General features: G+C 35.0%; 1 protein-coding gene across 3 annotated transcripts in view; it reads right to left on the bottom strand.

Annotated features, from left to right (window-relative positions):
* The window catches only part of STRN (striatin), a 141650-nt gene that overhangs the window by 93558 nt on the left and 35758 nt on the right, over positions 1–12334 (bottom strand). For all 3 annotated transcript variants that reach the window (XR_014315632.1, XM_082745618.1, XM_082745619.1), the window contains exons 2-3: positions 10010–10113; positions 1316–1389 (exon numbers count right to left, since the gene is read on the bottom strand). Coding sequence is in view for 2 of the 3 variants with exons in the window: in XM_082745618.1 (XP_082601744.1) it covers positions 1316–1389; positions 10010–10113 (178 nt within the window). In the remaining variant the exon portion in view is untranslated. The remainder of the gene's footprint in view (positions 1–1315; positions 1390–10009; positions 10114–12334) is intronic.

Raw genomic sequence — 12334 nt, 5'->3', positions numbered from 1 at the left:
AACAATTTAAAAAACAAAGAAAAAATAGGCCAATGATCAACTGTTACTGCTCTAAATCTCAAGGCTTCATTATTCAGCTGGGGAAATGTGTGAACATTACCACACTGAATTGAACTTTTAAGTTAGCAGCACATTCAGAACTTACTTTATAAGGTTTTTTTCATTTTCATACATTGTCAAACACAGAAGCAGTGTGGTAAAATGGAATTAATATGAATTTTGGACTTTTATAGGTTGGGGACAGCTGGCTGGCTCAGTCAGAAGAGCATGTGACTCTTGATCTTAGGGTTATGAGTTCGAGTCTCACCCTGGTGTAGAGATTACATAAACAAACAAACAAACTTTAAAAATATATATGAATGTTGGGAGTCATTATACCTGGGCTCAGATCTATATTCCCATTACTTAATAGTTGTGTGATCTTATACAAGTTTCTCCACTTCTCTGAATTCAAATTTCACATAGGTAAAATAAGAACAATATCATCTTTATGAGCAACTATTTTAAGAATTAAGGTTTACATACATAAAACCCCTAGTAAAAGGCATATACTTTAGACAATGATAGAATCAATAATTGATATCTTCAGATATTTGATCTAGAAATTTAATCTGAAATTATGTCAAAACATACTCATTTGAAACATAACTTTTGAACAAGTTTTCTTACTGTTATACCTACTAATAAGTCAATTAAATCTATACCCTTAATATCTGATTGTTTACAAAGTGCTATTTTTGTAAGAGAGGAAGAGGAAGGTAGGAGAAAAAAAAAGAAGAAATAACACAAAAAGATAATAAATGTTTCAGCTGTTAAAAGATGGTCTGACTGCAGAATCTTCTGTGCATAAGAAAATCCAATAATAATTCTGCACCTGCAATTGAGGGATTAGGTTGAAGGGATTAGGAATTCCCTGTACTTGAGAAAGTATCTCTGAACTCTGTCATTCCTTCTCTTTCTCTTGGGATTTCAAGGGCATCATGTGCTTTGTACTGCACATCTTGAAGTTCCCTTTAATACTGGGAAACCCAGCAAGACACAGTTATGTTAGTTTTTACCCCATGAATTCTGATCCTTCCAGGAAGTGTAGAACATAAGCAGAAAATGGGAAACTAAAAGAAAGGGGAAGAGGAAAAAGAAAGGAAGGTAATGGAAAATCACCGAAACAACACTAAATGATTAGCGCTAATAAAGTAGGTCAGAAAAAATCACTAATACACAAATAATTAGAAATTGCAGTTAAAAATATTGCTGCTACAAATATTAGATGTCAACTTCTTTTTAATCATTTAAACTTCCTTTAAAATTAGCTTACCAGAGTCATAGCTTGGCGGCTTCATATCTCCCTGATTCAATTCTGTTCCATATTTCAACTTGTGGTATTTGGCTCTAACAAAGAAATAAGAAAATATAAACCATCTTAAACATATTTAAATGAACTTGAGGATATGTAACAGGAGTAGTCATCAGTATACATTAGTCCTGGCTACCTTTCAGAACAGCCTTCCACGATGTCAAAGTGGTCATCATTATTATTTTTTTTATTGTTACACCATTAAGTGTCATTATAACAAATAAAAGAGTAAGACTGGGAATCATATATCTTTCTATAATTACATATCACATTCTATAGTATTCAAATTTCCTTGATGATTGCCAAAGTACAATTCTACTATCAAAGGCAGTAAATAAATTTGGATCATGAAATAAACTTGTAGAAGACTAACCTTTCTCAAAATTGATGTATTTATAAAAAGAAAACTCATCTAATGATATGTACATACAATGGAACATTATGCAGCCATAACAAAAGAGTGAGATCCTGCTATTTGTGAGAACATAGATGGATCCAAAGGGTATCATGCTAAGTGAAATAAGACTAAGACAGACAAATACCAAGTGGTTTCACTCATATGTAGAATCTAAAAAAAAAAAAAGAAAGAAAAAACAAACAAAAAAGCAGAATCAGAACAGAGAACTACCAGAGGGAAGGGTGGTGAGGGAATGGGCAAAATGGGGGAAGGAAGTAGGAGATAAAGGCTTGAGTTATGGAATGAATAAGTCACAGGAATAAAAGGTACAGCACAAGGAATACAGTCGATGATATTGTAATAGCACTGTATGGTGACACATGGTAGCTACATTTACGGCAAACATAGCATAACATATGGAGATACTGAATCACTGTGTTGGACACCCAAAACTAATGTAACATTGTGTATCAACTATACTCAAAAAAATGTTTTAAGTAATCTATAATACTCTGTGCGTTGTCAGGCAATTATGATTTATCAAGTATGCATTACAGTAAACAACCCAAAGGAGGGAGGGGGAATCAGCCCTAACCACCAGTGTTGAATAAGATATTTCAACAGGAATGAACAAATTTTTTTAATAGTCAAGATATCCTTTGCCTTTTCAGGAAGAACTGTGAACAGAAATTCGTATCTATTTCCCTTTTAAAGCTAGCTGAATATAATTATTTCTGGCTAACCTGATTTCACCATTTCAGATTTAACCATCTAAGACCAGAAAAGTAATCCAGATAAAGTAAAAATTTTAAAGGTCAACCCAAAATGGTCATACTTACATAATGCATTTATGTATTTTGACTGATTTGCTTCCCTAAAATATTGAGGCCTTTTATAATAAATGTTAAATGTAATAAGGTTAGGATAACAACAATAATAATAATTTGAAAAACCAAAGTAATAAAGTGATAAAGAAGGAATGAGGGGATAATATACCCAAATTTCAAGTTAATTTTTTAATAAAAAACTAATTGAGCATGTAACATAAATTAGTTTTTGTATTTCAAAAAAGGGCTATAGGAAATGGAAATTCTTTGGTCAAATGGGCAAAGTACTGGGATTCATATTATTTTGCAGCTATAACAGAAAAATCAAGTTTATATAAAAGAGAATCTTAAGAAAACCTATGAAAATTAAAGACAGCTGTGTTCTATTTAAGGTAGGTAGCAAGTGGGGCGCCTGGGTGGCTCAGTGGGTTAAGCCGCTGCCTTCGGCTCAGGTCATGATCTCAGGGTCCTGGGATCGAGTCCCGCATCGGGCTCTCTGCTCAGCAGGGAGCCTGCTTCCCTTCCTCTCTCTCTGCCTTCCTCTCTCTCTGCCTGCCTCTCCATCTGATTGTGATTTCTCTCTGTCAAATAAATAAATAAAATCTTTAAAAAAAAAAAAAAAAGGTAGGTAGCAAGTATATGAGCATATTATATATTAGTCTTTTTACGTTTTGCATATGTACAAAATGTTTTGTAATAATATGCACCTATTAAAAATAAAAAAGAATTTTAAAAAAATTTTTATTAACATATAATGTATTACTTGCCCCAGGGATACAGGTCTGTAAACCATCAGGTTTACACATTTCACAGCACTCACTATAGCACATACTCTCCCCAATGTCCATAACCCAGCCAACCTATCCCTCTCCCCCACCCCCCAGCAACCCTCAGTTTGTTTTGTGAGATTAAGAGTCTCTTATAGTTCAAAGTAAAAAAGATTATTTATTTTATATACGTGTTTTTATATATACACATATATATATGTATATACTTCATATGCATAGAAGATTTCTGGAAAAATACATGATGCATAAGATATTAGCAAGATTTCCTTTGGTAAGGGAATGCAATGCATAAGGAAGACCATACCGTGTTATTTGGCTAATTAACAACATGCATATATTTCTTCTTTTTAAAAAAATTTTAATAAATACTTTTGTTCCAAATTAACTAGAATATCTTTTTCTCTATTCCCAATGTTTCCGTTAATCACAAAGATTTCATAACCAGATCAAACATTTCCTAGCCTATTTCAACATATTTGTAATAATGTTGATTATTAGAGAATATAGCCACTTAATTTTACTTAGTTACCAGAAAGTAAACAAGGTTCTTAATGTAATTGTCAATCTTCAGATTTTTCATCTACCAACACAGTTATAATACCTCCTAAAAGTCAAATAGCAATTGAAAGGAACTGGTCTGAGGATGGAATTAAAGTAGCAATAAAATATTATGGAGTTTATTTATATATATATATGTACATATATATATATACACATATATGAATGTGTGTGCGTGTGTTTGTGTGTATAAGAAAAAATAATCTTTCTACACATGAAACGCTGCACTACAGCGCATTCTAGTGGTCTTGGGAAAAACTGCAACAGAGTTTATATAAAAGGGGAACAGAAAATATTCTTTACAATGTATGTAATAAAAATAACATACTATGAACTAACAGTTCATTAAAAAAATAGACACAGACAAAGTAAGTAAAGAACTGTTGTGTTTACCACTGGCTGCATTCCCTTAAGGCAGGGTCTCCCTACTAAACTGTTAAATTCACTGAAAAATAATTTACTCACAGAAACTTTCTCAACTTAGTAACATTCCTTTTGAAGCCAACATGCCAAATACTTTTCTCACTCATATTGTTTCCCATGGTTTCATTTTTTTTTAAGATTTTATGTATTTGACAGAGAGAGACACGGTGAGAGAGGGAACACAAGCAGGGTGATTAAGAGAGAGAAAGTAGGCTTCCCAGAAAGCAGGGAGCCCAATATGAGACTCAATCCCAGGATCCTGGGATCATGACCTGAGCCGAATGCAGATGCTTAATGACTGAGCCACCCAAGCGCCCTGTTTCCCATGGTTTTAATACTACATCTCACAATGTTACCTACCACAACCTTACTCCCTTATCTTTTTGTCTAAATGTGACTGTAAAATTAATAGCAGAGCTCATGCCTATAAACTCTATGTCTAATACATAGCTTGGCCTCCCAACTGGCCTTTATTGGATAAAAGAGCATAAAAGTTGTGTAATAATAAAGAAGTTCCACTATAGTTTTGTTCCCAAGTCTCTTATTATAAATAATGTGGTAGGAATATAACATAGCATCCGAATCACATTTTAAATGTTGATGCTAAAAATAATTTTATTAAATCAAGGAACTGTTTCTGAATTCTTTTGACATCTCAGGCACAGTACTGGCTGCTGGGAATAACCTGCAATTTATATTGATAAAGGTGGAGGCAAGGAGATGCCTAAGAGATAGAAATTGAGTAACAACAGCACACTGTGATAAGAGTTATGAGTTTTATCATGTTATAGGAATTCAGATAACAGGTTATCTAATTCTGTCAAAGGTGGTGTCAAGGAGAACTACCAAAAAAAGATAACATATGAGATTTTACCTAAACCTCAAAAAACCATTTCCAATCAGACAAATACAGAAGAGTATTTCTGTCAAAAGAAAAAGTGGGGGAAAAAATACACCATGAGCTCCCCCCCAAAAAAGTGTGTGTGTGTGTGTGTGTGTGCGCGCGCACGCGCGTGGTGTGTGTGCGTGCACACGCATGCACGTGTGTATACAGAACTAGGAAGGGCCCTGGCTGTAAGAGGTTTTATTAAGATCTTTGAAATTAGCTAGGTATTTTTTTTTTAAGATTTTATTTATTTGTTAGAGAGAGAGATACAGAGCGCAAGCACAGGCAGACAGAGTGGCAGGCTAGAGGCAGAGGAAGAAGCAGGCTCCCTGCCAAGCAAGGAGCCCAATGTGGGACTCGATCCCAGGATGCTGGGATCATGACCTGAGCCGAAGGCAGCCGCTTAATCAACTGAGCCACCCAGGCGTCCCTAGCTAGGTATTTTTAAGCAGGGATATAACACCTGTATTTCAAAAAAATGAATCCTACAAATGTGGAAGATCAATTAGAATATGGAAACATCAGAGGCAAGGGGGACATTTTTTAGTTTTTACAGTTGTGCAGATTAAAGAGAGAAATGGGAAAAAAAATGGAATGTTTCAGAATTGTATCTTATATAGTATTTAAGGTTCTTCAGTATAGAAGTTCCTGAGTAAATCTTAAACACTATGTATTTTTGAAATTTGCTCATTTTGCATATTCCATCACACTTTAAGGAATGCCTTGACAAATTCCTGACTAGGCGAGTAATCTTTCTGTAATGTTAAAGATTCAGTTTCACTTAATTTTGGATCTTTTTAAGTGGGACTACTTAGAAAATCTGTAACACAGCAATTCTAAATCATGATCCTTATACTTAGCTGTGTCAGGGTAAATGACAAGATGTCTAGAATTCGCTGTTCTAAAATAGATGAAGATGAAGCAAGACTGACAGGAACATTAACTGTTGAGGCTTGGAGGTGTATATAAAAGATATCAGTCTCTCTACATTTATGTTTCAAATTATGTTCATTAAAAGAAACCTTAAAAATTCTTGGCTTAAAGTATTAGAAAAAATAATTTCAGAATCAAAAGAATGGAAATGTTCTTGAACTCCAAAATTTTTTAAAATTCCTGGCATTAAAGCATTAGAAAAATAACTTCAGAGTTAAAGAACTGAAATGTTTAAGAGCTCTAATCCACAAAGAAATGCTTTTTTATTTCTTATTATACTTAAATAGTGCCATAACATCAGGAATAATCTCAAATCATTCAGTAAATTTCAAAAGATACAAAATCAGTGACTATTCTCAAGAATTCCATTAGTTTAAAAAAAAAAAAATTCCCTAGACCCAGCCAGTTATCTCTTCTGCTCTTCAAAATCAAACTACTTGAAAAAAATAAGTGACTGTATCTGTCTCTACTTTATCTGTCCTTCTCAGCCCTCAATCCCCTGCGATCTGGTTTATGTTACTGCTACCTCACTGAAACTATTCTGGCAAGTCCAGCAAGCTCCTACCTGGCAAATATAGATGACTACTTTAAGTTTTTCAGTTTACTTACTTTGAGTCTGTTTGGCATCTGCAATTGTCAAACTCCCACCTTCTTCAGCTTGCTTCCACTATACTGCTCTCTCTTCCTTCTCCAACCATTCCTTTGCTGGCTCTTCCTCCCTCTACCTCAAACATTTCCATCTCCTGTGGCTCCAGATGATTCTCTCTTCTCCCATAATACTTCTTCTGCTTGCTTCAACTACTCCTATAACTTTATCCACAATAATTATGGTTCCCAAGTATATACCTCTAGTCCTCAGTCCCACTCCCATATCTGTTTTTCAACACTTACTTCTTAATCTTTAATTTATATAACTTATAAAACTTTCACTCAAGCCAGAAACTTCTATACCTCTATACTCAATCCTCTCTAATTTTTATGAATTCTATTTAAAATGTTTCATAGCGGGACTCCTGGGTGGCTCAGTTGGTTAAGTGGCTGTCTTTGGCTCAGATCATGATCCCAGCGTCGTGGGATCGAGTCCCACATTGTGCTCCTTGTTTGGCAGGGAGACTGCTTCTCCCTCTGCCTCTGTGGGCTACTCTGTCTGCCTGTGCTCGCGCTCTCTCTCTCTCTCTCTCTGACAAATAAAATCTTTAAAAGTAAATAAATTAATTAAATTAAAATTTAAAAAAATTGAAAAATGTTTCATAGCCTCCTCTATTCCAGCAGCTACCATATTATAATTTCTCATCCTGCTTCTATTAACAGATTTTTCCATTCCATCCCCCATAATGAGTGGTGATCTTTCCAAAATCTATTTTATACTATTTCATGCTCCTTTCAACTGTATGACAACTAAATACAATATGTATCCCTAGACTGGATCCTGCACCAGGAAAAAAGTACTGTAAAATATAGTACTATAAAAGTACTATAAAAATCATTGCTGGGACATTTCATGGGAAAAAATTCTATTAAGATCATAACTGGAACATATGAATATGGGCTGTATTAGATAACAGTGCTACATCAACACTAAATTTCCTTAATTTGATAAAGAGTTATAATTGTATAAGGGAATCTCCTTGCTCTTAGAAGAAATATACTGAGGTAAACAGGGGCAAAGAGGTATAATGTCTGTATCTAAGTAGCAAAGGATTCAGGAAAAAAGCAATGTGCCTACAGAGTGAACATACCAGTTAATACAGCAAAATGTTGTCAACGGGTGAATCCGGGTAAAAGGCACGTAGCTCCTGCAACTACTGTTAGCTTGAGAAATTTTAGATTAAAATGTTTTGAAAAACTTTCAATGTTCCCTATTATATGGAAGAGAAAAGTCTGAACTCCTTAGTTAAGTTCTCCATGACCTGGCTCTTGCCCACGTCTACCATTATCACTTATCAAATCACAACTACATCCTACCCTCCACACAGTGACTGCAAATTTCTGTAACACACCAAACTGCTCTGTTCCCTGTCAAATATATCCTCTCTACCTCCTGAACTTTGCCTATCTGGCAAATGCCTTATTTTTATGATGCTGTTGAAGTCTCAGCTCCTCTCCAATTATATCCTTGCTTCTGCCTCCACCTTCCAGAACCAAATAACCACTCCCTTGTGACCCCACTGTACTCTGTACAGATATCTCCCATAGCACCTACCATAGTGAACTGCACTTTTGTGGTTTGTAAGTGTGTTTCTTGCTACTCTGAGCCCTTAAGGATAAGGACGGTGGCCTATGTTTACACTCAACTCTAGCACAGCACTTAAGTTGGATGGATACATTAATGAAATGTTTAATGATAAGGGACACACTCATACACACACACACACACACACACACACATCCCTAGTTACTTTAGTATAGGTATATTTTAATTCTTCTGTATTACAAAGATAGAATAATGTACCGGTAAAGAGTATAGATTTCAGAATCAGACAGACCTGAGGATCTGAATCACAGCTCTCCTACAACTTTGTAATTCTATTCAAGTTACCTCGTTTTTAAAACTCAGGGCCTGGTACACAGTAGTTAATAAATAGTTGCCATTATTAATGTTATTACTTTCTTTTTGATGAGGTCTATAATTAGATTGCTTAAAACCTAAAATACTCCCAAACTGCATATATTTTAAAAAAGTAGTTTCCCTCTCTCCACCATCTCTCCAATACAGCTTTCAATAAATCTCTCCAGGAGAGGCGCCTGGGTGGCTCAGTGGGTTAAGCCACTGCCTTCGGCTCAGGTCATGATCTCAGGGTCCTGGGATCGAGTCCCGCATCAGGCTCTCTGCTCAGCAGGGAGCCTGCTTCCTTCTCTCTCTCTCTCTGCCTGCCTCTCAGTGTACTTGTAATTTCTCTCTGTCAAATAAATAAATAGAATCTTTAAAAAAATAAATAAAATAAAATAAATCTCTTCAGGAATAAAAAGAATCATCTATTTTTTATTTTGTGCCATTCAAAGATCCCAAGTAAAGGTGAAAACAAGTTCCATAAAGTTTAATCTGCTTCTTAGTATTCACAGATATTTTCTGTTAAATGCTATTTTATGGCAGTTTTGCAAACAGCCCATCCATTAACTTCAAAGAAAGGAGAAAAGCATGTGATCAAAACAAGCAAAATAGAGAATTTCAATATTGCCTATCAAGTACTCAATTATCAGAAACGAAAAATTATCTAAAAACAAAAATTCCAAAGACCACTGTAATTCATATAAAAATTTCCAAAATTCTCATCTATGACCTGCTGTCCTTTACTTGTGATCCAAGCTTTGTTACTAGAGTATCTTAGACACTAGCAACATGGAAAGATAAGGTTCACTTCGGAGAGATAGGAATAGCTGATAGCAAAGGAACAAAATACCAGAAAAGTCTAGAAAAAGATAAAAAGGTTCTCCAGACAGTCTACATTTTTTCCCAAAGAAATCATATCAAATTAAATAATATTAGTTGATGAGGGAGTAAGCATCACAGAAATTTCCTTTACAACTCAAAAACAATTTCAATTACATAAAGAAATGGATAATGACAGCTCAGAAAGCATATAAGTTTCTTTAAAAAGGACAGGACAGAGGGAAAATGTGAAATTCTTAAAATAAATCATATAAATCAGTTTATTGGTCATGATTACTAAACAATCACAAGAACATTAAATTAACATATTATAACCATTTTAAAATGTGTAATACAGATACTATTTCCTGAATTCAAAAGTATTAAGTATTAAAATTTGGATTTGTTTTAGGAATGACAGAAAAATTACTCCAATCTTTACACAGAACATCATCTTGATTTCACTGAATTACCTTTCCTGTTTAAGAGCGTACTCCAGCATTTTGATCCTCCTCACAAGATCTTTCTTCAAAATTTCTTGACCCTTTCTTTCCCCCTGAAGGAAAGCAATCTGGGCCTAAGTAGGGAAAAGAAAGACAAAGCTAAGATTAGACCAAATTAAAAAACTGTTTAACCCAGTTGAAGACAGAAACTTTGGGAGACTGGACACTTAGATACAAATACACTTCCTTTTACATATGTGTCACAAGGTATTTAAATATATAGAACGGCACTGATTGCAAGGAGGGAAAAAAAAATTTTTTTTTTAAATATGCATTTTACTTCAGATCAGGGATATTACAACAGGTAGACTGTATCCTCTAAGATTCTATAATCTAAAACAACCAATATAAATGCATACATTATGCAAAGGGTACAGTACAGTTTGCTCAATTGTTTGTGGCATTGAGGGGACTTCTCTTTTATAAAAGTGAGGATGGGGAAAGGGGATGGTAAAATCCTGAGTTCTTGTAATACCACTGCAAAGTAACAGTTCTCAGAACTTCACCACATATGTAAATCTTATGATGGATTTAAAATTGTTTTGAAAGACTTTATTCTGGACCTCCTCCACAAACAATAAACAGCTGCCTTTTCTCAATCCACACCTTTCACTCTACCCCCTGTTAGGAGATTTTTTAATATGCAGGAAAAAAGTAAAAGTTCAAAAAAGGAAAATCAGAAACCACAGCCCTCTATAGGTTCCTGGCCCCTTCAAGGAATAATTAAAGAAAAAACCCTACATTTTAACATGTAAACAAACCATAAAATTTTCATCTTCAGTAAAACAGCTAGCAAGAATGGCTTTCTTGAATATCTCAAAGGACATTTAGAATTGAAATAGTATCTTCCACTTAAGGAACTGAAACTATGTTACAAACACTCACTTGGTAAAGTAACTCCTGTAGAGTTACACTACTAGAATACCACTAAGAATAGGGCAGAAAGGACTGAAGGGCCCTCAAGGATCGCCATCAATTTCACTATTCTCATAGGCTTTCCCCCTCCATTTCTATTACATTAATGCAGATAACAATTATTTATATTTCCACAGTGCTTTCTATTTAATTGAGCAAGGACTTATATTTAATGATGACCTTAACACATCCTTAAGAAACTGGACTGTCCAACTAAAGTTTAGTGAGTGAACCACTAAACTTACTTCTACTCTGTTTGAGTAACACTCCTTTCTATGTTTTTAGTACCATATTGAACACAAAATCCAATTTACCAAGGATTTTATAATTTTCTTTTTTCTTTAAAGATTTTATTTATTTATTTGACAGATGGAGATCACAGAGAAGCAGGCAGAGAGAGAGGAGGAAGAGCAGGCTCCCTGCTAAGCAGAGAGCCCGATGCGAGGCTCAATCCCAGGACCCTGGGATCATGACCCGAGTCAAAGGCAGAGGCTTTAACCCACTGAGCCACCCAGGCGCCCCGGATCTTACAATTTTCAAGATACAAGTAGTGCTGGTTTTGTTTTTATTTCAATAAGCTCTTAAAATTGCAATTAAAGAGAGTTATTTTTTTCTTACAGAATTAAAAATACTCCAAAAACAATCATAGAAGAGAAGACATCAAATATCTATACTACCCAAACTTAATGATCATAAAACCTTTGAAATTATGTATTCTGCAAGGAGATTCATTATTTTATGTAAGCATAATAATAATACATTGCATTTAAAGCTGATAAAAATGAGGGGTGGCTCAGTCAGTTAAGCTTCAACTCTTGATTTCAGCTAAGGTCATGATCTCAGGATTGTAAGATAGAGCCCCGAGTCACGCTCAGCACTGGGCATGAAGCCTGCTTAAGATTCTCTCTCCCTGGGGGGCCTGGGTAGCTCAGTCAGTTAAGCATCTGCCTTTGGCTCAAGTCATGATCCCAGGGTCCTGGGACTGAGGCCCCCATCTGACTTCCTGCTCAGCAGAGAGCCTGCTTCTCCCTCTCCTCTCTGCTCATGCTCTCTCTCTCACTCTCTATCTCTCTCTCCCAAATAAATAAAATCTTTTAAAAGAGAGAGAGAGAAATTTTCTCTTTCTCTCTCCCTCTATCCCTCATCCCCATCTGCCTCACACCACCTGCTAAAAAAAAAAAAAGAAAGAAAAGAAAAGGAATAATAAAAGCTGACAAAAATGAAAGCCTTGTCAAAAGGATATGATAGCCCAACTTCTTTGACCAAACAATGCTTTGGCATAGAATTCTATATACTCTTCAATATGGCTTTAATAAAAACAATAACCTAGCCATATAATTATAAAAATCGAACTAATGACAAAATCAATGACCAATTTCT

This window comes from Mustela nivalis, assembly GCF_964662115.1.
Source record: "Mustela nivalis genome assembly, chromosome: 8".
Lineage (NCBI taxonomy): Eukaryota > Metazoa > Chordata > Mammalia > Carnivora > Mustelidae > Mustela > Mustela nivalis.
This window is presented reverse-complemented; position numbering and strand designations above follow the sequence as displayed.